Below are 27,462 nucleotides of genomic sequence, written 5' to 3'. Positions count from 1 at the left end.
GTTATTGTCAGGAAAGCTGTATCAGTTGTGTCAGTCCTGAAATAATTTGTTGAGTTGCAAAGTTATATCAGGCTGGTCAGCTAAAAAAACGCAGAGTGCCTTCAAGCAGGAACATCCTAACTCTTATAATAGCTACAAGTCTATCTGCCTGCTCTGGTGGTGGAGCTTCTGGGTGTAAAGGAGATCCTAGATGAAACTCACTCTGGTGAAGTGCAAGAGGTAACCATGGTAGATGGAGCTAGGCTTACAGTATGACTGTGGAGCTGACTTCGAGGGGAGAAGATGTTGCTGATTTTCAAGTTTTGTAAGGTGGTCATATGTAATGATTCACTTAAATTTTGTGAAGTTTGTATGAAAACTTTAGAAGAAGCACCACAAATCCTCTGTAGCTATTACCTTAACCTCTGGGAAGGATACTGAATGTCAAGACTGTGCAGTCAGAATGTGACATAGACCAAGAGAAGAAAGAACAACTGTTTTAATGTCTTGCTCCATAGTTAAATCCAAAAGAATTAATTGCTCTAGGCAATGTTGGCCTACTTTTATGCCACTTCAGGATAATATTTAAACTCTGTGAAAAGTTTGAAAGCTCTTCATATGCAACCGTGTTCTTTCCATTTTTGGTACCAAACAGCTGTGCTTTCTACATGCTGTCATGTTTTGACCTTAGCTTTAATTACAGGAAAAGTAGTTTCAAGCTCCTGTTCTGAGTGAAGTAGAAGACCATTTAAGAAGGCCTTACAACTGCATGTCTCAACACCTAGCTCTAAAACTCTACAGAGAGTTTGTAGGTTTGATCAGGACTGGTGTTCTTTTGTAGCTTTCAGTATGTATTCTTTAGAATAGTGGTTTCTAACCTGAGGGTAAGAACACAAGAAAGCAACTAGGAAAGCAAACCCAGGACTACTTAGCAATCCATGTCTTTACTAGAAAAATGTGTAAAGGCACGCTTCAGGTTCAAAAATACTTAGGTCTTTAAGAAATCAGAATAAGCTCATCCTTCAGTGTGAGTTTGTTTCATTTACAGTGTATCTGCTTTAAATATCAAAGCCCTGCCTTTTTTAGGTGCTCCTGTTGGTATGGATCCTGCCACCTCTTCCCAAATGCCTCTGTTATTCAGTTCAGTGGGACAAACCTGGTTGTATGTACAGATTAGGGAACAAGAGGCTGGGGAAGCAGTGCCGTGGAGAGGGTTGGGGTTTTTTGTTAGTGCAGTGCTGCATATCAGTAAACAATGTGCTCTGGCAGCTGGGGGCATCAGGCCCATCAGTGCCAGCCAGTCAGGGGAGGGGATTGTCCTGCTCTGCTCTGCACTGGGGTGTCTCACCTTGAGTATTGTGTGCAGTTTTGGGCACCACAATATCAAAAAGACATTAGCCATCTGAAGGAGGGCCATGAGGATGGTGAAGAATCTGGAGGGGAAGCCTTATGAGAAGTGGCTGAGATCACTTGGTTTGTTTGGCCTGGAGGAGACTGAGGGGAGGACCTTGTCATGTCCTCAGCATCCTCACAGGGGGAAGCAGAAGGACAAGAACTGACCTCTTCATTCTTGTGTTCCAGTGACAGGACACAAGGTAACAACATGAAGCTGGGTTTAGGAAAGTGCAGGTTAAAGATGGAAAAATTTCTTCACCCAGAGGCCATTGGACACTGAAACAGGTTCCCAGGGAAGTGATCACAGCACCTAGGCTGTCCGTGTTCAAGAAGCATTTGGACAACACTCGGGGACACGGTGTGAATCTTTGGGCTGTCCAGCGCAGGAACAGGAGCTGGATTCAATGATCCTCATGAATCCCCTCAGTTTATTCTGTAATTCTATGAAAGTTTCAGTGTCCAAGTTCATAATGCCTTCCACCAACTATTTTTCAAGTCATGTGTCATGATGCACTTCAAAAGGTATTACCTGATAGTACGTATGCCATTACTCAATTCTACTGTGTTTCACAAAAGTGCATGTTAAGAGGGTTGTGTGCCTTGAAATCAGTTAATAGAAGCAGAAAAGGAAACAGCTTGTTTGATAACATGAGTTTATACTCACAGTTGTCAGCCAAGAACAGAGCCCTTGTTTGTCCTGAATTTCAATCTACTGTTAAGTTTTCAGTGTCACATCACTTCTTTTTGAAGTGTTTTGGAAATGTCAGGGACCATTGGATGCTACTCTGCTAGGAGTAGGATTAAACATGAAATAAAAGGTCTGATAAATTCTTGCAGATATCAGCATAGTTCAGTGCTCTTGGTTGCAGTGGTCTAGTATGCAAAAAATACTTCCAGATGTATATGGTTGTAGGTAAATAAAATTAAAATAATTTTCACAGCAGGTAAGTTGAATTCAGCTTCTGGAAGTTACCAAGTTGCATACTGAGTTGCAAGTCAGGTTTTATCAGTTCCCCATCAGTAAGCTAAAACTGCAAATTAACAAAGTATGTAATTAATATTTCTTTCTGGAGTAAATATTCCTTTATACACATACTGTATGACTGAGTAATTTCAAAGTAAATCTGTAATATGATATTCACTTAGCTTTCTGTAAGACAAATCTGATGTCATTTCACAGTCAGCCTAAGAATTAAAATATATTTTTTATTTTCTTCAGCTGTCTTTTAGAAAGTTATACTCTTTGGTAAGTGGTCAGTATATTCTTCTAGTTTCAGTTTCTTGGGCTTATGTTTCCATCTTCACAGGAAACCAAATGAGGATTTTGTTAGTCTAGAAAATGGAATTTATTTAGTTGCAATATTAAATGAACTGCTTGTAATTTTTGACATAAAATAGCCTGTAACCCTAGAGATAATATAGGCAAAATGAACACAAATAAATCATAAGGGGACTAGGAGTGAAAAGTGAACATTTTTAATGCCATTTAATATTTTGTTGGAAATATGGCTACATTTTTATTGGAAAAAAGCTACATTCAGTAACACATAACATCCTTAGATCATGGCAACTTATTTTTGGGATGCTTTGCAATATTCAGGAGTGCAGATGCTCTCGATCCTGCATTGCAAGTCGTAATTTTAAGAATGCCGTGTTGGGAAAGTATTTCTAAGCAGCAGAAATAGCAGAAGAAGCCATACTTCTACTTAGCAAAATCAAGATTGTTTGCCTATTAAAAGGAGCGTTCAGTCAAGCAAGGGATGATCTCCAGGCAATTTGCAGGCAATTTAGAAGAGGCTTTAGGGACAAATGGGCGTAGCATGCCAGTGAGGGCGTGGCACTGCAGTTCGTGGGCAGTTCTCCTGAGCAGGGGTAGCACAAAGGGTGCAGACAGGCTCTGGGTGATGGCTTTTGTCTTTTGGTTGGCCGTGGGATGTTTTTTTTTCCAAGCAATGGTTTACAAATGTGTCAATAGCCTGCTGCTGCTGCTGCCAGCAAAACTGTGCTAAGCCCAAAGAGAACCCGCCAAGCCTGGGGCAGTACCAGAGCACAGTGCAAAAGGCACCTGTCCGTGGTGTGAGCTGGTGAATGATCTGCTCTGTCGGGTAGAAGAGCTTAAGCAAGAAGTAGAAAGGCTAAGGAGTATTAGGGAGAGCAAAAAGAGAAACCGACTGGTGGAGTTACAGCCTTGCAACCTGAGAGAAGCTCGACAGGAGTCAGAGGAGCCCCGTCCCACAGCCACAGGAGCTGGATGAATGCTGGCTAGCCGCTCCCGGAGTGGCCGGAGACCACGGATTCCGCCACTCCCAGGTTCTTTGCGAGAACCCCGGGTAGTGGTGCCGTCTGCTGCGTAGGTGGCGCAGGCGAGAAAGGGACTACGAAGTACTGAGGCGAAGGAAGGAGAGCGGTCACTCGCACAGGTGCCAAAGGGCTTTATTGTCCCAAGCAGGACCAGTGACGGCTCAAAGAGTCGTTTGGGAAGGCACTGATAAAGGGGATGAGTGTGACAGGAAGAGACACGAGGGAACCAATAAACGAAGCCCAGGGGGAGGAGCAAGGGACACAACTGAACCAATAAGTATTGCATGGGGGAGGGAAAAGGCTCAGGAGGCAAATCATATCTTAAGTAAGGGATAACTGACAAAGAAGTGGTGTGTCATGCATCATCTAATTCGGGGGGGGGGGGGGGGGGGGGGGGTTGGTTACAATGATGGACAGGGAAACTGGGCAGCACCAGGAGGGAGGAAATAAAAGGACATAAAGGGTAGGGGATCGGTTACTTTGACAGACAGGTCACTGGCGGGAAAACAAGGGACAAACAACTCAGGATCAAACCATTATGAGGGAGGAACATGCGGGGAACTGAGGGTCAAACCATAATCTCTATTTATAAAAAATAACCAAATTTATAACACAACCTGTATAAAACACACAATGCTACACCATCCTTCCTACCATCAGGCAGAAGGAGGAGACCTAGCAGGCTGGGGGAGTGGAAATGGGTGCCTACTCAGAGAGGTAGCAAAATGCCTTCCTGACCCCCATCAGTTTCCCAGGTGCCCTTACAGAATAGGTACAAGGCCCTGGGTCCAGAGGCTCAGGCAGATGATGGTAAACAAAAACATCTGGTGAGTCTCCCAGGTGCACTTTGTCTGTCAGACGGATCACAACCTCAGGAAATTAAGAATAGAAGAAGGGTAGTTGTGGAAAGTTCACCACCTGAGGGGAGCTGAGGGCCCTGTATGTCACCCAGACCCATTCCACAAGGAAGTCTGCTGCTTTCCTGGGGCCCAGGTATGGGATATCAGCAGGAGATTCCCTGAACTAATTCATCCCTCTGATTATTACCCACTGCTGCTCATCCAGGTTTGCAGTGATGACAAGAAGGGTACCAGGTCATTTGAAAGGACATCAGGGCTCTGGACTGATTGGTTGATGGGGCAGGAGCACAGGTGTGGTTCTGCTCAGTTCCTTCAGGAGCAGGGATGAATGATAAAAGGAATAGGAAAACCCACATTATCACTGAATGGCTGCTTAAGGGCTGGTGCCATCAGAGGAATTTTGGTTTTTCTACCATGGGCAATTTTTACAGCACCAGGCCTGCCTGAGTCAGATGGGCTCCATCTGTTCAACAAGGGCAAAAGGATTCTAGCCCATGAGCTGGCAGGGCTGATTGAGAACGCTTTAAACTAGGTTTGAAGGAGGAAGGGGATGAAACCAGGCGCTTGAGAGGTGACCCCAAGGGTGGTAAGCCAGAGTCAGGGGTGAAATCAGCAGCACAGCTGAAGTGCATGTACACTGATGCATGCAATGTGGGTTACAAACAAGGGACTGGAAGCCATGGCACAGCAGGAAAGCGATGACAGAGTCACCATCACAGAAATGTGGTGGGATGACTTGCAGGACTGGAGCACTGCAGTGGATGGCTACAAGCTCTTCACAAGAGACAGGAGAGGGAGAAGAGGTGGAGTGGTGGCTCTGTATGTTAGGGAGGTTCTGGACACCATGGAACTTGAGATTAATGACAGTAAGATAAGTGCCATGGGTAAGAATCAGAGAAAGGCCATCAAGGCTGACATCCTGGTGGCTGGAGGATGTTTCAAGATTGCCAGCCCTTGTTCTTGTAGGACATTTAACCTGCCAGGTATCTGCTGGGAACTCAACACGGTGGAAAAGAGGCACTCTAGAGGTTCTTGGAGTGTACAGAGGAGAGCTTCTTGTCACAGATGGTGAGTGAGCCTGCCAGGGATGGGGCTCTGCTAGACCTGCTGTTTGCAAAGAAGAGTGGCCTGGCTGAGCAGGAAGTTTTCATGGGAACTCAGAGGAAAAAAAAAGAAGGTTGAAAAAGGAGTGGACAACTCAGGAAGTATTAAAGGGTGTTGTTAGGTTATGCAGAAAGAAAATTAGAGAGGTAGAAGGTCCATTAGAAGTTAGTCTGGCTGCTTCTGTAAAGAATAATAACAAGTCTTTTATAAACATTTTAATTAAAAAAAGATGAAGGAAAAAAACTACGTTCTTTATTGAATGCTAGCGGGTGAAAATAGTCACCAAAGATGAGGAAAAGGCTGGTGTGTTTCACACCTTAGTTTCAGTGTTCAGCAGTAAAACTGGTTATCCTCAGGACAACCGACCTCCTGAGCTGGTAGACAGGGACAGGGAGCAGAGATGTGCTGTAATCCAGAAGGAGGTAGGTAGTGACCAGCTGTGCTACACAGATGTTCACAGGTCTCTGGGAGCATGTGGATGCCTAAAGGTTTTTAGCATCAGCAGAAGTCCTGTGAGGAGCTTCTGAAGGAGCTGGGGTTGTTTAGGCTGGAGAAAAGGGATCCTTTTCAGTTAAAAGTGATTAAATCCTGTTTATTTTGACTCACTAGTATTCTGGAGCACAGAGGCAAAATGGTGAAGACATCTTGCTATTAAAAGAAGGTGTTATTTAGAGTTCTGCTCTACATAAAATTAATCCTTCAGTCCATCTGTGAATATTTATCAGGCTATTTCTGCTGAGCAATGGAAGGTGGCAGAATTAGATGATGCATGACACATCACTGGTTTTTTTGTCCGTGACCACAAAAGCTGGTGTGCTTTAACTATGTTAATCTGGTATGTCAGTTGGTTTTGGCATGGATTTTTAATCTTTTGAAGCTGTAGCACTGCCTCACCACCTTAACAACTTCTTTTTTTCCATAATGGTTGGAATAATCAGGACTGCTCTTTCTTCCAGATCCCTTTTCATAACTCATCTCTACTATGAAATTTAAAGATAAGATAGTTGTAGCTATATAGATAGGATTGGAATATTGAATTGTATTCATAATCTTCATTTAAACTTGTTCCGTTGTTAAACTTTTGAGCTTTTTTTAGTTTCCTGTTTTCTTTTGCAATCTTTTAATCATTGTGTTTCTTGTCTCACCTTGGGTAAGGGGGTCTTGCTTTCTGCTGAGGTTTAATTGCTTGTAGTGCAGGTGCTTGATTGAATTATCTGCTTAGTATTGATACATATATATGCGTATGTATGTATATTTTTTAAAACCTGAGAATTTCCATAAGATGGTCTTAGTAATTAAGCCATTTCTAAAGCCAAATAATTGTCAAGTGGTTTCTAAAATTAGAGATGCTTCTCTTAAAAAGGAAAAAAAAAAAAGGAAAACAAAACATAAACCAACAGGTGTCAGCAAAGACCATGTAACGAAACATTGGGTCAAATCAGATCAACAGTATGTGCTGCACTCTTGACAAATCCCTGTTGTCTTTCATTTAATTCTCTTGAAAGACCTTGAGATCTTAGTTGTGATCAATCCGCTCAAAATACAGAATATCACAACTATGTATGAAGGTTGAATTGAATGGCTTTCAGTAGAAAACACAAGAAACCACACAGAGATAATGTCAATTCCATCTTACAGAATTGTTCTCCCACACTACAATCCAAGTGAGGTCTTTGTGGATTTTTAAAATACCATTGATTTTGTTTCTCTTTCTCTAATTTTTTTTTCCTTTTTTAGCCTGCAGTGAGCAGGGGTTTTATAAAGTCCTTTCCGCTTTTAGGGTCTTTTGTTCTAGAATGGTGATGGTGAGGGTTTTTTTTGGTTTGGTTTTTATTTTTGTTTGTTTGTTCCCATTTCTTAGGTAAGTCTATCAAAGAGCAGTATGTCAAAAAGTTCATTGCATCTCTCATTAGGGTGTATTGGCAGATTTGTCACCTCAGGGTCAAAATAAAGCTCATTCAACCAAGGCTATGGCAGCACAGCAGCAAGCCTCAGGTCAGTCCCACCACTTGAGATTCGCTGTAGGGCAGTCAGTTGGAGTTCATTTTGCATTTGTTTCACTGAACATTATTGCTCTTACACTGTGAACAGGAAAACATTGTAGGTAGACTACTGTGTGTTATAGGGATTGTTTCCCTCTTGTGCTTATTTTCTCTTCTTGCACTGGCATGCCTATTACCAATGAGGAGACAAATTTTATAAAATACCAAAATCCATTACTTGTCATACATTACTTCTAGTGTTTTATACTTGTTTTTAAGATAGGTTACAAAACCTCCAGCCTGTGTACTGTGCTGTGAAGTTATTAAAAAAGGCTAATAGTGCTGAGAAGTCTAATCTCTTACGTTGAATATAAATTATTTGAAAATAGTATCCTTTTTATGCCCATGGAAGGTCCATTTTTGAGAAACTTAGATTCAAAAGACTGTAATGTGTTATATCAGGTGTAAATTAATACTTAAAATAGTTTCAGAGGTCTGAGGAGTTGATAGTTAATCACTTGGTGTCCTGTAGGAAGTTCAGTCAAAGACACAACTTCACAAAAAAAGAATAAGCAAGGCTGTTACCTGTAGTTGGATTTCTCAGGAGAACTGATGATGTTCAGCTGTTACACATTTTAAGTGTAGTTCTATCACAGGATGAGAGTTGATTAATAAATCTAAGGTCACATTAGTTTTGCATCTCTAAAGAAAGGAAAACAAACCCTTGCATTTTTCTTCACTTCAAGTATAGGAAGTTATGACTGGATGACATACTGTAGAGGGTAGAGATGGTCAGACTTCAGTGATTTCTAAACTAAAAATGTTACTAAGAATTTTTATTCTATTTTTTCCCTTTTTTTTCTGTAATGTGTGTTCATGTAGGATATTAAACTGAGGTTAAAATACAGTTAACTCAGAATGTTATTGGAGGAATAGTAAACTACTAATGACACTAATAATGTACTAACCCCTTTTATGGTATGACTTAGGAAAATCCAAGAAGTCGATCAAGAGGAAAATGCCAATGTAGCTATGTTTTATTAGCTAGAGTCTACTTAATTTTAAATGTACTAGCTCTATTATTCAGGGAAATCTGGCCACTCATAAAAACATACAACTAAAATTATTGTCACTTGATTCTCTTACTCTTTTCACTCTGATTTACTTTAAACTCTCTTTAAAAATTATTGAAAAGTGATCTGACAGTGTTTAATGAGTGTTTTTTCACAAGCTGGCATCTTTGGAGGCAGAAGCCCCTATCCACTGAGTAAGTGTGTTGTTGCCAACACATCTCACTCATGATGGGAAGTAGCCATTCTTAACTTTGAGAGAGTAGTTCTGTCTCCATTCATATTTAATCCTTGGAGCAGTGAAAAGTGACAGCAAGAGTAGTAATAGTGATGATGGCTTTCTGTTTCTGTTTTGAGTATCTGTAGATGAGGAATATAATGTGGGAAATCTCAGATCCATCCAGCTGGATCTGGTCCACCAGAAGGATATATTTAATCTGTAGTTTTGTCCATTTCCTTTTTTTTTTCCCCCAAATCTGCTACAAGTATGTAGGAATAGGCAATGGAGTGGACAACTTGGGTTAACAGCTTGTGCTTCCTCATCGTTTCTCCTAGGTCTTGTAATCTGTCCTCTGTCATGGGAGTGGTTGTAATGTCAACCAATCTCATGCGCCTTATCCTTTGTTGTGTCACGTGTTTTATTCTTTATCATGTGTTAACCATACACCAGACATTTGACAGGCTTGTTGGTATTTTGGTCATGAGGGATGCACATATGGGGAAAGAGGGGGACATGTGGCATTTGATTGTCTTCAAAAGAGACTTTGTGGTTTGCACTAGCCTAGGGGTTCCTCACATCTGTCGTGAATCCATGACTGTTGCTTGCATGGTAATGATTTCCAATGACACCTGATAGATGCCAGGTTAGAAGTGAGAGGCAATAAATCATACAGGCTTATGCTGATTTTTAGTATGTTTTTAGCTGAGAATTCACTTGAGAAAACATTTTGCAAGTTTGAGTAATTTACTTGGTCTTTTTTCTTATTTTCCCTCTGCAGCAGGCTTGTTGTTCTATTTGTATATGCATGTATTTGTATACGTAATCTTCGGGTGGGTAGCCGTGGTTAGTTTTGAAAGTGGGAGCACATTTGTGGGGGAGAGAAGAAAAGAATTTAGAGGACTTGGGTTGTAAAGCACAGCGTGGGAGGGGTACTTGACGGGCAAGGCTCAGTGCACTTCACTGAGTCCCAGCATGCGTTTTGGTGTGGTATGTACTGAAGCAGCTCCTCTGGATTAGGATGTAGGTGTTATTAATCAAGTCATTGAGTTGTGACCTGTTGTCTGTATACCTGGCAATCTCTGTTATCGAAAAGTTCACTAGTGGGTCAGCTGCAGTTCTGCTGTTCCTCATGAATGCCATGCTGGTTTTTTTGATGTTTGTAGAATGTGGTACAAGGCTTTTTTTCAATGTATACGGTCTTAAAATGGAGGGGTTATTATTTTAAACTGAGTTATTCTGGAATTGCCTCCTTGCTTTGTGGGAGTTCTTTTTTCAGTGGTCTTTTCCAGACTTTGTTTAAAGACCCCCTGTACTTAATTCATTGAAGTGTCTCTTTGGTATTTGTCTCCACTTTTAATTGTATTTAGACTTCACTACCTTCATGATTTTTCTAACTTTAAACATGCAGTCACTGGTTATTAGTCTTTAATTTCCGTTTTCACATAATTCTATACAGGTATGAATCTTTTTATCATGTAGTTTCAGGATGCTCTATTGCAAAGATTTCACAAATTAGACTCATAACAAAATTTCTCACTGCTTTTTGTTCATTGAAAACAATCTGTAAGAAAGTCCTCTCTATGAACCATAGTCTTAAAAGAACATATTTATATTATGCTTGTGTATACCGCAACCAGGTTTCCACCTGTAGTTTCAGTTTCGCTCTGCAGAGTGTATGCAGCATTATAGTCCTGCTATCATTGTGCAGAATATTTCACAATGCAAGGGTAAAACCTCAGGCCCATTATAAGATAGCCTTTGAGACTGCAGGAATTTAACTGCTTTCTTGGTGGTGTTACGCTGCAGTGTAAATAAATAATGTGCTTCTGTCTATTCTTTTTGCTTTCTGTCCAAGTCACTAAATACAATTTCTTTGTGATGAAAGTAGCCTGTTTTCTGGATCCATATGAAGGCTCACTGGTCACGACGTAGGTCTATCCCCCAATTATCCATAAGGCTATTGGACTCTGCAGTTTTCGTATTTGAGACCACTAGCACTTTGAAAAGGTACTTCTGGAGGTATTCTGTGTTATATCCAACATAAATCATGACTAACATATTTTAAGCTCCTCAGAAAGGCACTGGTGAGCACTGAAGGCTGGTTCTACTCCTGAGCCATATGTATAAGGCTCTCAACCTTGTTCACCATAGATGAAGGAAAACTACAATAAAGAAATGATAACAGAGATTAGATACTTGTGCTTTTAATATGCTGAGGACAATCTACTTGGGGGTTTTAGTGCTCAGGATGTGTTCTAGTCAGCTGTGGTCCCTGCTCTCATCAGCTTGCCTTCATTATGGGAATTTTTTTAGTGCAACAAAATTAGAATAGCTGTGATTTCATTTAGGGCAGAAGTTTCTCAGGCTTAGGGAAAGCAGAACACGGGCTCCTCTGCTCAATGAGAGCAATTTAAGATGCAAGCAATGTAGTTTCCTTCCAGAGAAGACTGCTTTGTTCTGAGAAGAAAATTTCCTCTATCGCGCAGCTTGAGTGCAACCTTTTTTTGGGCAGTTGAAATGTTAGGCTTTCCATGGCTGGACAGGATTTCTCCCTTGCTATCTGAATAGGTGTGAGAGGCATGGAATTTTTTGGTATTTGTGTTGTTTGTTTTTTTCCTTGTTCCAGTTCACTCAACAGTCAGTAAGAACACCTTGATAGCTTTAATTTCAGATATTTGTCTTATTTGGGATGTATTTTCCTGATAGACAGCACTTGGATGTGAATGAAGTACAGAAATACTCTAATGTGAGGTGGAAGCTTTCAGTATCTCATACAAGGAATACAGAACTGCCAGTTTTTTCTCCATTTATCAGGCAATTAATTTCATACACTGTGGGCAGGTCTTAGTGTTGGTTCTTTTTTCTTTGCAGTCTTGGACACAGTGATGATGCCTGCTCTCCAGCCACCTTATTACCTTGAATTACAGTGCAGTATACTGCTTACAGCTTTGGCACACCTAACCAGTTTCAAGAGCCTTAGAAAAAGTGCAGCTATCCCAGGTTAGCATGACTAGCATGAATAGGACTCTCTAGTAAGTGTTACAGTTTGCACTGAGAATGTCTGGATCTGAACAATTTGTTGCTTGATAGTTCAGATGATTTATTGATGCAGGACTGAATTGATCAGCCTCTGTCTCTGTATACCTGCAGTGATGAGCAGCTGTGTGATTGAGTGATAATTAGTCCAGGAGAGTTCATAGAGTGTAACCAGTACCACCTACTCATGCAAGAAGTCAAAAGACACTTCTCAACATTCTACAGTAGTTTCTACAATAGTTTTCAGATGTTAAATGTAGAACACCTGCATGCACAAGATAATATTGCTACTTAGAGAGGTTGTGGTTATATAAATTGTATAGATTTGAAATAGTTAGTCTAACTAGTTCTGTATAGAAAATTTCACACAGTCTGCTTTTCTTTTTGCTTCCTGTAGAAATTATATTTTAATATTTTTTTTAAAAGTCATCAGCCATAAAATCAGAGGAAGCTGTTAAAAGCATGAAAATCCAAAGATAGTGTTGGATGTATAGCATTTTCAGTACTTGCAGCCATATTCCTAAATAAGACAGAATTTTGCTAGATTTTCCTAGGCAGGACTGAATTTTGTCAAGTTTTCTAGACACATCTATGGTAGAATGCAGGAAGTCTGGCCATTAGAGATGTTTTCAAATCTAGAAAATTTTGGACTTGAATGGCACTTCAAGAAATCTTGTGTAACAGTTTCCATCATTTAAGACTCATAGTGTACCAGCCATTGCTAGGATATCCCTAACATGTTGATCTACTGCAGAAAAGCCTTCAGCCCCTTCGGTGGCTGCATACATGCACGCACACACACACACGCACACACACACATTCACATATACATACATACACATATATATATAGACTGGGGCAGTATTAGGGGTTGTTTTGTTTGAGGGTTTTTTCAATGGGATTTTTTCCTGAAATCTCCCTGGGCAATGCAGGCCATCCAGGTGCTGAGCTGTCTGAAGATGATAATCTCAGACTTTGCATGTGAGCCTTCTCCTCCTGTATCTTTATTTGTGTTTTTGCTTTTATTGAAAGCGTTCATTAGGTTAAGTCTTTGGTGCACCAGAGTGTTCTACTGATTGAACACTCCCATTTTTAAGGCTGTATTGTGCTTTATTGTTTATTTATTTTATTAGGGTAGTGCATAAAGAGCCAGTTAGAATGACTGCCCCATTGAGACGGGCTGTGGAAAAAATGAGTAAAAGTTTATTTCCGCTCTGAAGACACATAGCCTAAATAAATGAGAGAGAATAGAAGAAATAGATGCAAACATCTAAAAAGGGTAGACTTTCACAAGTGGCTAAAGTATATTTTCTGCATAGGAGTTTTTATCTTCCAAGTTTTCTTTTAGTGATTTTAACAGTGAGTAGAGGCCTAAATTGAGAGTTAAAATCAAAATTTCTATGTTGTAGTCAGTGTTATCATTATGCTCACTTTAATGTCGGTACAACATCAGCCTTTGAGACTGCAGGAATTTAACTGCTTTCTTGTTGGTGTTACGCTGCAGTCGATTTCGGTGAACCATAAAAAGTTTGCCCCTGAAGGTAAAATTACACTGTATGCATGTTCCAAGCATACTGCTTTGGGGATAAACATGTCTTAAATCAACTCATCGCTCACAGCTGAATTCCTTCTCCAAATGCAGTTTCTGTGTAGATAATAATGTTCAGAAGGACTGATAATCTGTAAGCCATAAAGTTTTTTGAACATAAGTCTATCAATAAATGTATTTGAGCAGGATCAGAAAGAATTCTTATAATCCTAATAAAGATTTTGGGTTTTAGAGAAAAGAAAGGAGGAACATATAGCAACATTTTTAATTAGCTCTCATCAGCACTTCCAGTTTAGTCATATGTGTTCCAAACATTTGCATATTGTGTTTCCTCACATTTACATAATAAAAACTTTTGGACTTTGTTGAAATTTCCTTTTGTAATTGTGCATTTGGAAAATTAAATTTGAAGTTTATGACACCCTGGCTTCTACTTGCTTGGATGATAGTGTGTAGTTAAGATGCCATCACTTAAGACCTTGGTACAGTGATATTTCTGTTGAGGCTTAATATAATGTGGGTTCAGATGTATTTGTGATGTAATTGTGGCCTTGAGGTGTTAATCTAAAGAATACCATCTTGGTTTGTACCCAGATATTCTTGGATTACTATTCTGAGACTTAGATCTTGTCCTGTCTGGAATTTAAATACTGTTCCCTGAGCTTTAAAGAAAAGCCAAGCACCATATCAGCCTTTTAAAATGAGTTCTTTATTTTATCTCTGTAATTTGCCTTTTTTTTTCAAGCTCTTATAGTCATTGAAATCCAGGCAGTAACGTCCACACTGTTTTTGCAGCCTCAAATGGATGAAGTGCCTGTTTGTTCCTCAGTTTAATTCCCAAATTAATCATAGTTAGAAAATAGTTAATCTGCATCTCCATTTTTCTTAGACTATGTAAGGGCAGAAAAAAAATGTCCCTAGATAGGAGGCAAGAATTTAAAATGTGAACAGCTTTGTTACATTTAAGAGGACAAGTCTTTTGTTCTAACAAGGTTGATTTTTGTGTGGCTTGTGGGTTTCGTAACTTTTTTTCTTCTGGTGGGTTTTGGTTTGTTTTGGTTTTGTGGTTTTGTTTGGATTTTCATGTTGTTTTTGTTTGTTTGGGGGTTTTTTGTTTGTGGGCTTTTTTTGGTGTTTTGTTTGGTCTTTGGTTTTTTTCTTTCTTCATGTTGTTGCTTTCTGAAATGATACCTTTAGTTTCAGGATTGAAATTTCAATTTTATTCCTATATGGAGAAAACACATAAACTCTTGCATAGTTGGCAGTCTGTATGGGGTTTTCTTCTATTCAGCAATCTTCGATCCGTACCTCCCCTGTTCAGTAAGTAGAAATGGCAAATTAACTTAGCTGAGGGTGGCTACAAATCTGTTCTCCATGTAAATCATGAAGTGAACCTGGAGGGGAGAGAATTCTAGAAATCTGCCAGTAGACAAAATGCTTTAAAAGTATTTCTTTACAAAGAGAGCCTTTCTTCTACCCCCCGAGTATATATTAATTGGTTATAAACCTTAGTTTTGAGGTTGTTATTCACCTAATTGTGCGCACAGTAGTGCATGATGGATTCACAGGTACAGTTACCCTTCCATTGTACTGGCAAGAAGTCTTTTCTGTGAAACAGAGAGAATTTTATGTCTAAGCTCCAAGTTCTATAATTAGTTATACAGTAGAGGATTCGGGAAAGTGGCAAAACATATACAAGTCTTAGAAGTTTAACCAATTAGCCTTTAAGTTGTCTTCCTACATATGTCATTATTGTACGTGTTTTAGTATCTGATGGCATTCTATTTTTTCTTTTCTTCCAGATCATTACTAAATACATTTATGAACTACTGCAGAATGAATGCCACTTGAAGAAAGTAACTCTTCCAGTAAGTATAATTTATTTTTCCAAGGGCATTGTTTTTGAATCTGTACCCAGCATAGCCTGTGATCCCATATTCATATAAAGACAAGGTTTGCCAGGGCTCTGTGCAGGGCATTGTTTCAGGACACTGCCTTTGCATTTTGCATGTGTCTGCATCTGGAGATGTGGTTCCACCTCATTTCTCATGTGTTTGATTTCTCCAACTGAGCCTTCTTTACCTTACCAGATACCAGAATTTTCAAAATGTGGTGCTTTTAATAGGAACGCTATAAGCTTTCTGAAAAGTATTTGTGGGTATTTTGAGATGTCTACAGATGTAGAGAACAGAAGTGTCTTTGCAGGCAGCGGACTACATTCACATTCAGTATCAGTAAAATACTCCAAGTCATTTTTTGAAAAATGCTTTTTCAGTAATTTGTAATATGCATGTAATATAAAGTGCTTTTGTCACTTAGTGAAAATATTTAATCAACCCTTGGAAAAGATTAAGTGCTCCCCCACATATCAGAGTGTTTATAAATATATGTGATGTGATATGATGATGTTCAGGTATTTTTATATTGGAGAGCGCAGGGGAGACTGGAGTGTGACAGCACTATGTAGATTTTCCATCATTATGAAGGATTATTCCTATGCTCTTTGAAATCTTTTGAATTGCTGTCATTCTCAGAGGAACCTTCATATTCAGTCAAGGAAAACCTATTTAGGCTATGGAAGGAAAAGGTCTTTTGCCTTAACAGTTCTGTAAGATTTCAGTAGTCCCATTTCCATTCCCTGAATGTTGCTTAAGGAATGTTTTGATGACCTGACCAAACTACTTGTAGTTTCCTAGAAGGACTTTTTCAGTGTTTCGTGGTCACAGCAGAAGGAGCTGAGCTACAAGGTTCGCAGAGAAATTTAAGGGCAATATCCCAGCCTGGTGCTTGCACCAATCCCCTGCGAGCCAAGACTGAGATACCATTTCCCCACTTCAGATTTTTCTGTGTAGACAGATATAGGATTGGGTTCATCATGACAGTCTGCCTGGTGCAGTGCTAGTTACGATCTCCAGCTTTTTGGCTGATTTTCTTTCTTGGTGAAGTTTTGGTCCAAAAAGTACTTCCAGAAATATAATGTATCAAAAGACTTCTCAAGCCATGTCACACTTCATCTGTGAAACTATGAAGCTGTCTTTTATAAACTTTGAATCCGGATTTTAAGGCTATAGAACTTTCTTTGATTCCTAAAAAATAATATGAAGAATATGCATATAAGTAGAGCAGCGGTAAAGCTGCTCAATTAGTTCCCAAGCATGAAGATGAAGAAACTCGGGATAAGTGTTACAGCACCTCCATCACCTATGTCACATCTGTAGCGATTCATCTGCCTGGCTCTTAGGTTCAGGTTTCTTGGCGACAGATTCCCAAAGGAAGGGCACAAAACCCTCTAGCTGAAACTAGTAAAGGACACTGGTAAAAGTAATAAAACAGCTCTTAGGATGAGAATAGAGGAGAGTATAAGTGTTGGTAAGTTACATGTAAAATCACAGTAAATTCAGAAAAACCAAATTTGAGGATCTTGTTAGAGTTGTAAAGGTTAATAATAAAAGAGAGCTGATAAAGCCAGTAGATGAATTGCAGCTAAAATGAATACCAAGGTCAAATGAGAAAAACTAACATAATTAATTCCAATACTACTTGTCCAATTTCCACACTCTTAACTATCCTAAACAGGATATAATTCTGAGCAGCTGTCTAAAATTTGTCATGTCAATAGAGGAGACCTGAGGACAAGTTAATATATTGCACAATAAACAAATTCCAGGATGAGATTTTTTTTTTAAACCTAGGATTCTATAGGAAATCAAACATGAAGCTGCAGAACAACCAATTTGTATTTAACTTACTGCTGAAATAGTAATAATGATATTATTATAAATAGTATATTTATTATAGATATTATTATAAATAGTAATAATAATAATAATAATAATAATAATAATAATAATAATAATAATAATAATAATAATAATAATAATAATAATAATAATAGTAATAATAGTAATAATAGTAATAATAATAATAGTAATCATTTTGGGGGAAATTAGTACAAGTTTATTTTCAAAAAATCCAGAATTCATTGCAGGAGTCACAGATCACATGGAGAAGAAATATCTTGTCAGTAAAAGAGTACAGATATTTCCAGTGAACTGTCAACAAACAGATGCTTTAAAAAGCACAGGAGAAGGTAGTCCCCTTTAAAGTTAATTGGTTAGAAGGGGAGAAAGGTGTTCATATTTTACAGATGAAATAAACTTACCAGAGAAATACTATTAAGAGCTGACATAGCTGTAAGCAAAAGGAAAAAAGGAATTAGTACAAGCTAACAAACTTCTCTGTTTTTTTTCTAAAATTATTTGGGATAGTTAAATCTAAAGCTGATTATGATGACTTGGGAAATTATTTATTCATGCTGAATAACTGGATGATTAAATGACAGGAGATTCAAATCTGGTAAATATGAAATTATGGGGAAGATAACTCACTCTGTAAACACAACAGTGGCCTCTAAATTACAACTCAGGAAAGAGCTTGGAGTGATTGTGAGTAGGTCTCTGAGAACATCAGTGAGTGCTCGATGGCAGTCAAAAACCCTCAAAGCAAATAGGATGTTAGGAATTACGAGGTATCGAGAACAAAACAGAAAAACATCGTCATTCCACTCATTATATGGGCCCTCATGTTAAACACTGCATGAAATCTGGACACCATATCAAAAAGGATATGAAGAATTAAAAAGAAATACAGAGGAGGGTTGCAAGGATGATCACAGGCATGAAATTCTTTTCAGACAAAGAAAGATTAAACAAAGATTCTTCAGCTTGGAAAATAGAGGGCTGAGGAAGGAATACGACAAATCTATAAAATCATGAAAGGTGAAGAGAAGATGAATAGGAAATGGGTTTTTGCCTTTTTCATAATAGAGATCCTAAGGGGCATCAAGTTTAAATTATCAGGCAGGAGATCTCTACTGAAAGAGACAGTATTATTTCATATATGTCCCAATTATATTGTGGAACTCATTGCCACAGAATACTACCAAGGAGAGAGGTATAAATGCAGTCAAAAAAACCATTTGACAATATTAAGGTGGGATAGGTGCCTTGAACTATTTAATGTGCATGCCCAGTTATATAAACTGTGGCTTCAAGGTTCCAAAGTTACCAGCTGTCAAAGCCAGGCAAGAATCACTCTGTAACCACTGTTTTTACTGTTCCTCTATGCAATCTGCCAGTTGTAGAAACAGGACCCTGGACCTTGGTCTGACCAAGATGGCTCATATGTGTGTATATATACACACACACACATACATATATATACACACACAACCTTTTTATGTGCATATTTTTGAGATTAGTACAAAAAACTTTTTTCTTTTAATTTCATCACAGGTGATCAGAAAGTTGTTGTATTGGTTTTCCTTTTTCTGTCAGCTGATAATGAAGCTGGCAGTCCTGTAATTTTTGAGTATTAGAAATGTGTTTCAGGACTCTGTTAGGTGGTGTGGGCTTCTTTTCAGCATGATTTTAGTAGGGAATGGAAATGTTATGTTTCAAAGGTTTAGCATGATGGCGTTTTATCTTCTGTAATTTCAACTTTGTGTGTAAAGTCCAACTTGCTGTTTTTGTTTTGCTTTCTTAGGTGGCAACTTCAGTTTGGGATACAAAAATTAATTAATTTGGTTTCAGATATGAAAGTAAGACCAGTTGGCAGATCAGGAGAGCTTGCCTATTGTTGTATTATGCCAGCATTTTTGACTGAACGATTCTGAACATTTTTTCCTACACAGGGAGGCCAAGATCCATGTTGAACTATTGTTACTGTAAAGCACTATACTTATAATAATGTTCAACAAGTACTACTGGACATGAACATTTTAATAAAGAGTCTCATATTAAAGGAGAGACCATTCAATTACTGCTTCTTAAGTTTTATTTTGCACTCCATTGAAGGTTATGTTTGGAGTAAAAGGAAGATGGCAATTTTTTAGCCAGATGGAGTATTTGTATTTCTCTAGTTTTAGTGGCATAATCAGTGATTGATCTTTGCTCTTCTTTAGCTGTTGAAGGCAAGTGGAGTGTGCTTCCAAATTAACTGCATCTTTAACAGCTTCTGGGGAAGCCTGAGATGGAAGTTTAAATAATCAGTAACATGTTATAGTGGTTTTAAGCCTGCCCGGAAATTAAGCACCATGCAGCTGCTTGCTCAACCCTCCTTTTACCTCCCTGAACACCAGTGGAATGGGGAGGAGAATCAAAATAAAACTTGTTAGCTGAGATAAAAACAGTTTAATAACCTAAAGTGAAGTAAAATAGTGATAATGGTAAATGATAATAATAACACCAGAAAAAAAAAAGTGATGTGCAATGCCAGATGCCAGACTCCAGATTCCCGAACCCAGACTGGCCATGCTTCTGGGTAATTCCCCCTAGTTTATATTTTATATCCTGGGCATGATATTCTGGGGTGTGGAATATTCCTTTGCCAGTTCAGGGCACCTGTCCCAGCCATGCTCTCCCCAAGTTTATTTTGCATACTTTTTCACTGGCAGAGCATGAGACAAGGAAAGTCCTTGACTTTGGATAAACACAACTTAGCAGAAAACCAAAATATCAGTGTTATACCTAAGTGTTATCAATACCATTCTTGTTCTGAAGCCAAAACACTGCACTTTATCAGCTACTGAGAAGAAATTAACTCTATCCTATTTGAAAACAGGACACATGTTTATTTGGCAATGGCACTGAAATGTCTCACTTCATAGAATCTTCTCAGTTATCAGTGATTTCCACTTTCACTTCAATAGGTAAAAGTTCATAGAAGAATTATTTTTCTTTGAGAAACAATGGTCTGTTATCTCCAATTCACGTTCCTTTTGCCAGTTTTGTTACTTAAGTGAAGTTAATGCTTGTTTGTAAATTTTTCAGATTTTAGGTTTGTTAAGTTAGTTGTGGTAATAGTCAAATGTTGATTAGCTGCCTGTAATAATGATCAGCAGTTCTTAGTTTTACATTTTTGATTGAAAAATTCTAAATCAGGATTCTCAATACTGTGAAGACTTTAACTAAAGCAAGTTAGTGATGTTTATGTTGAAACACATAGAAGATGACTTTTCATCTTGGGAAGCAAATGAGCAGATTTTCTCTCCACCAGCTGCTCATAATTCTTACAATCTTTTTTGAGTCTTATCAGTTTCAATTCCACTTATTTGCCATGTTCTTCCTCCAGTTACACTTTATACCTACTTTGTAGGCTCAAGGCTCATAATTTTTGTCATGTTTCTCAATTGAAATAAGAAAAATACTTAGTAAGAAAAATAATTGTGGAAGAAAAGTACTTGTGGATTTTCTTCCCTTTTCAACATTCAATCTTATAAAACTCCAATATTTAGAATAAAAGACTCCTGGAACCCTGTCAGCTCTCATAAATATTGGGTTAGTAAAGGGTAATTGTTGATGTCGTAGTGTGGATGACAATAAGACTAGATTTCAAGTGTAGTTTGATTTTACTCTATATATTCACGGCAGCTGTGCATAATACTTACTAGTGTGGTGCTGAAACATTTTATTGACTGGTACTACTGTTTAGGTGAAAAGTCATTTGATAGAGAAATCATATGGAAAAAGGAAGTTCACTGTTTAAAAACATTGAGAATCTCATAATATATGTAGAGATCTTTCCATAGCTGCCTACATTCATAAACTTTCGGGAATTATTGTGCATTGAGAAAAAAGTCCAAGAAAAAGAAAATTAAACTGTAGTTTTAAACAGTAAATTACCATTATAATTTAGATAGGTTTGGCATGCCTAGCTACAGATTACTGGAATTGTTTTCACCTGTAAATAACAATGTTGAATCAAATTGTTAAACTAATCTAAAAAACATTTTCCTGTATTTATTCACTTTAGATTTAAGTGACCAGAAATCAGTGATGTTGAGTAGGTCCAGAAGAGCAAGTGGCTAATAATTGTAAAGTATTTTATGTGGCCTCCATGTGTCTGGCATTAAATGGTGCTCCATGTTGATCTGCCAGTAAAGTAAGGTTGTGTATAGGAGTGATATTTACATGCATTCTTTAGTGAAAGCTGGATCTAATAAATTACTACTGTTTGAAGGTAAATTAGCTCAACGAAAACCTCTAACTGTGTTTAATTTTGGGAAAAGACTAAAAATTACTTTTTTATGATCTTGGTGGATATTTTTTGCTGTTTTTTAAAATTAACTTATTTGCAGGAATGGTAACTAGCTCTGTCTTCTAGTACATATGACCACTAAGTGCTGGTATTTCCTATATACTACAATATAAACTTTAGCACTTACAATATAAGTGATATAAGTGCTAAAACCTCCTAAACTAAACCTATTAGTCTGAAATGCAAAATTTACTTTTTTTTTTCCTAAGTATAGTGTTATAAATATTCAGTTTGTGGGCAGAAGTCAATTGCATGTTGCCAGGTACTATCTGAGATTCAGGGTTGGCTGACTTTTTACCTAATCTGTTTCACCTTTTAAGGTGTCAGTACTGCTATTTCAGAAGCAGCAGCATGATCTGACTGTAGCCCCAGTCTTTTCAATAGAACATACTCTTTATCATATTTTCTATTTTCGCACAGTGTGAGAGAAAGTGAGTACATTTCCTGTGCAAACTCTGAGGCATGTGAGATGTTACTTTGTTTTGGAGCAGGGGAATAAGGTCTTCAGTGTGATGGCAAATACTGAAGAAAGACATGACTATTCTTTCATTTACAAATTTGTTTTGTTTAAGTAGCCTCATTGACTTCATTTAAAAAAACATTTTGTAGGGTTTACATTAAAAAAGTCTGAAGATGCATGCAGAATTAATTTTTCTTACTATAAGGGTAGTTAAGAATACATACCCATATATATGAGAAAAAACTACCAAAACTAATCCGAATAGCCAATTCCTTCTTTCTCAGCATGGGGATCATAACCTGATCTGTTTTTCTTTGTTGCAGAGTGTTCGTAGCAGCTGGGCAGTTAGGCTGTGGGGGTGGAGGGGTATGGAGTATAGTATGAAGGGGAGATGTGCCTGTTTTGTTCTTTCTCCTTCTGTGTATTCATATAGTAGAAAGAGAAGTAGATTTGAGAACATGAGGATTTGTTTTGCCCTCATGGTGTTTACATCAGGACAGTTCTTTTGTCTTGAGAAGGGTTGCTAAACCAAGTGTAAAAACTTTAGTTTATATTGAACAAAAACTGCTGCTTTATTCTCTTTAAAGACAAAATGTGCTATTAGGTTGCAATTTGCTGAATATCAAAGCTAATTGTTGGTCTCTTCCTACAGCAAAGTAGCTAAGCATTGACCCTGGTACAGAGGACTATTAATGAAGCTATTATTTAGAACCAAATTGGATTTCTATATTTTAATAGACCTGTCCTATTAAATTTGTAACAGACAAATTTACAGTACTGGTTCCTATATGTAGCTTATCAAGTATTTATGTTCAGGTGGCTGATTTGGAACTCTCCAGGATTTTTTTTTTTCGTATTATGTAAGAATTTGTTGTTGCTTCAGGCATATCAGAGGTGAGAAATTCCTCACTCCCTTCCCTCTTGCCACCTCCAATTGCTCATTTATGGACTTTCTTCCTTTCCTATAAATTTTTGTAAACGACTGATGTTTCAAAGCTTTAGCACAACTTTTACCCCTTTTCTTAATTTTAAATGTTCCTTGGATTGCTGTTCTAAAATTTGGTATGTTTATTTGTTTCAAAGCTATGTTTCATATTTTGCTTTATTTTTATTTAGTCCTGGGCACACATGCATTGAAATGGTTGTTTAGAGGTGAATGTTTTTATATAAATTTGGTAGATAACTTTGTAACTAAAGGTTTTCTTTCAAAGAATTATATTGATGCATTAAAATGTGTGATGTCTGTAATTGCAGGTTGATGCAATTGAGACTGAACCAAAGAGCTTTATCTTTATGAGTGAAGATGCATTAGTAAATCCTGACAAGCTGTTGGTCCTAATTCATGGTAATGGCGTTGTCAGAGCTGGTCAGTGGGCTAGGAGACTTATAATTAATGAAGATCTGGACAGTGGGACACAGATACCGTACATAAAGAGAGCTATTGAGGTAAGTGAAAGTTCAAGGATGCAAGATGTGTGCTGTGGATGTGCATGTGTGTGCCTGTGTATGAAGAGCTGTGAACCTGTGAAGTTTTAATTTTTTAATCAATATTCTATATGTTACTGTGTGATCATTGTATTTGTGATGGGAATACCTTTTTTGTTTTGTTGGATCTTTATTCTGGTGGAACCAAGTTCCTGTCTTGCAGTAAAATAAAATTTAGTTGCATGTCGTTGTTGTGTTGGGCACGCCATGTAGTTTAATATGCCCCATAGTATGACGAGAGTCCTTAGTAGGTGATGCAATGCAGCAGAAGACACTACAGAAATTTGTTACAATTTAGATTGTTTTCTTTTATATTTAATTTAATTTGTACATATTATTGCTCAATGACTGCTGTAATCTAATGGTAACATGAGCTTTCATGATAACACGCAGTGTTTTTACTGGGATTGTACTGAATTTATTAAAGACACTGTCTTTCTCAGACTTGCACTAAATACCAGTTCATTCTGGTTTACTTATCAATATTTGACAATAGAAGACATTCACATGTTGTTGACACTATTTTGTTAAATCTATTTGAGAGACAGTGGACAGTTTGTGTTATGTTTTTGTCATTGGAACATTGCAGGAGTAATTAATCATATGTGCCCTGCTGCCTAAAGGAAACTTCCTGTAATAAACATTAGAAGAGCTTTTTTAGGACTCATTGTTTCTATTATATTTGCCAAGTTAAGCTAATATTCTACTCTAAATATCAGTATTGTCATTGTTATTGTTACATATTTTGCTAAGTGCTTAATTTTTGTGGTTGATGGATAATTTTTGCAGCTGTCTTTAAAGTATTCAGGATTAAAAATGGTGCTTTTTTTCAATAAAACAAAGAAAGAAAACATATAAAAACATTAGGACATTAAGTTATTTTTTGGTTTTTTTTTACTCACTATCAAAGCATCAGAATATACTTCATGAGAAAAAGAAACCTAGCCCTGTGAAAGTGAGGCATATCTTTTCCTAACATTAGGTTTTTCATTAATTTAAATCAAGATTCAGATTGAGACAGAACAAAAAGTACCTCAGGATTATTGAGTGCAGTACAGTAGGTCCCGTATGGTAGGTCCAGTGTGGAACTTCTAGTGCTGGTTCCAAAACATTTCCCAAGAAACCCAAATAGCTGTAGCTACTTCAGTTTTTGTACAGTGCTTACATGTTTGCATTTTTGTTCTTTCTTAGAGATGCTGCTGTCCTGGGCAAAATGAGAGACCAAGTATTTCAAACTGGGATACTAACACTTATTTAACATCATTTTTAAGGGTTATTTCTAGTTGAGGAGATTTTTTTTTCTCTTTTGTTATTTTTATTTATTTTGTGCAGTGATTTGTGCTAGTATGACAGAGATCAAACCTCTGTTTTCTCAAATGACTGTTATACTTAAAACCAGATTATTTATCTCCACATTTTGAATGCTTCTTAAAAAAACAATACAGGACAAGTCCCAGTTGTTGGATGAGAAAATGTTTTTACAAAAATGTAATAATTGAATAACATTGGTACATCAAACTTTGTGCTCTTATCTTTGAGCTTTTCCTTAATATGGTTTTTAAATTTGTAGTTCTCTTTAGTTCAGTAATTCCAGCTACTGTAAAACCTACTGTCCCTTTTTGTGCACCTTAAAATTCTGATAAGTGTACTAATAGATTGTATTCAGTTGTGTTAAGTCAAATTCAGTTATGTCATTAAATGTGTTGCTATTGTTTTGTATCCTGTAATCCCTGTACTAGGAATTGGTTGTGTATCTGGTTAGATAAAGCAATATTTTATGGAAGTTGGACCCCACTAAAAGTATTTAGAATCATTTGGTTTTGACTAAAAAGAGAATACATATATAGATACAAGCTGGGGTGTCTGTGTCAGCTTCACATATAGATCATATAAATTACATTTCTAAATGCAGAAAATTATGGTAGAGTGTAAGGACTACATATGATAAAAATAATGGTAAAAATTGCATCAATTTCTGGTATTCAGTCCTCTAGTTGATTTAGTCATGTCACTTACGAAATGCAAATAACTAGCCTAGAGGGTAAATAGCCTGAATGAAAATTGTGCTAATCCCTCATGCAACATTATTTGAAGGAGGGAATTATATTTGTAGATCTTTCTGTGTTTCTTCTAAGGAGAGGTCTCATTCTTGAATGAAGCCAGCAGACCTTACCAAAGCATCAGTGCTGGTGACAAGAGAGCATGGATTTTTTTTTTCTAATAGACTTATGTGAATTTGAAGTGGGTAATGATATGTAGGATTTGAAAATTCCCATGATCTAATGTGACTTAGCAACACATGCAGGCATTGCAGCCAGCTTAAAACATTTGCTGAAGATAAGGTTCTAATTAAAAAAAATTAAAATTGGGGATTACAGAAGTAGCGCTTGAATGTCCTATGTGCAGGAGCTAATTCAGAAATACCTGCTTTTCAAAAACAAAAAACCCATACAAGCAAAAAACCACCCTCTAAGTAGGCCAAACCCCACAACTTTTCTGCTTTTTTCTTTGCTTCTCTTCTCAGTTCAATTCTTAGAAAAACTGAAAACAGGGATGTAGCAGCTGGGGTTATCAGTGAGCAGCGGATTGAGCAGGATGAACTGATACTTCTAAACAGGAATTTAAGGGAAGAGTAGAAACTATTTCTCTCAGATGCAACGCTTTTGAGGAAAAAAGAATTAAGTAACCCCATTTCTGTAGCATGTGTGGAACAAGGGAGCAATGTATGGACTTAAAATTTTGTATTTTAAAATTCTAGTATTTTGGGGTTCCTGCAAGTTACAGAGAAAAGATTCGAAGAGAAAAATCCTGGTGGGAATTTAAGTAGCTAGAAATATGTTTTTCTTTTGATCTGTGCAATTCCTGTAGGTAATGCTTCTTGTTCCATGTTTTATATCTAGCCCTATTGTGTAGATTCAATCTTTTGTGTTAGAGGTATTGTGACTAGTTGACAAGGGTTTATGTGAAGAGATAGCATTATTGTGTTAATTTGAAAATTCAAACTTGATAGTGTAAAAGAAATGTTGAAATATGAACGAATATGAAGAGAACAAATAAGCAACTAGATAGAGAACAGATTGTAGAAAAAGAAGGAGGGAGAAAATTGTACATAATGTTGAAAACACATGTAAATACATTAAAATGTGGTAGGACAAAACCTGTTTTAGAAAAACAAGTATGAAGAAGAAAAATATGCTAGTAAGGCAGTAAGAATGTAACAAAAACTAAATTAAAACAAATACTTACTAAAAAAGATATTTAAAACAAAAGAAACTGTCAATATCCTGTAAATACAGTACAAAAATACTGCATAGGTTTGCTATTTTGTTAAAGTAGAAATTTTCTGCTGAAACTTTCTCTCAGAAAACTGATTTTTGACAGAAGCAGTTGTCTGATGCATGAGAGACTGAAGTTCAAGTCCCTCCCCCCCTGGGAATGAGTGGACTATTCAATTTATAATGAGAATTCTGCTCTGAAGATATTCCACTTTTTATAAAAAAGTAATTGTAAATTATATAAATAAATAAATGTAGATTAAAAGAATAATTTTAATCTGCCTCTAGTATATTTGGCCTAAATGGCTCATCCGGGTTGGTACAGTGAGGGTCTTCTCAGATCAGTTATTGTTTAACCATGCATGTAATAACTGAAGTAGTGTCAGGAAAAGGTGATGAAAGACAGGTAAATTCTTCAGTTTAGTGATGAGGTCATATACTTGGGATGTCAAGAATGAAACATTTTATGGTCTTGGTTTAATAATGGCTGTTAAGGCACTCCCTTGTTCACTTTGTTAGAGAAGGAGAAGCTGAAGTTGTTGTACTTAGAGAGGAGATTGTTCACTGGATAAACAGAAGCTCAGCTTGCCTTGGTTGGACATAGTGAAGAGTTTGGGAGTACTATTACTGTCTATGATACCTCTCCTCT

The 27,462-nt window shown here is 37.4% G+C and overlaps 1 protein-coding gene across 2 annotated transcripts in view; it reads left to right on the top strand.

Moving 5' to 3' along the window:
• Positions 1-27,462, top strand: part of ARB2A (ARB2 cotranscriptional regulator A) — a 263,785-nt gene that overhangs the window by 39,303 nt on the left and 197,020 nt on the right. For both annotated transcript variants that reach the window (XM_066568884.1, XM_066568883.1), the window contains 2 exons: positions 15,299-15,364; positions 23,308-23,499. In XM_066568884.1, coding sequence (XP_066424981.1) covers positions 15,299-15,364; positions 23,308-23,499 — 258 coding nt within the window. The remainder of the gene's footprint in view (positions 1-15,298; positions 15,365-23,307; positions 23,500-27,462) is intronic.

Source organism: Molothrus aeneus, chromosome Z (genome assembly GCF_037042795.1).
Source record: "Molothrus aeneus isolate 106 chromosome Z, BPBGC_Maene_1.0, whole genome shotgun sequence".
Classification (NCBI taxonomy): domain Eukaryota; kingdom Metazoa; phylum Chordata; class Aves; order Passeriformes; family Icteridae; genus Molothrus; species Molothrus aeneus.
The sequence above is the reverse complement of the archived record's forward strand: the minus strand, read 5'-3'. Positions and strand labels throughout refer to the sequence as shown.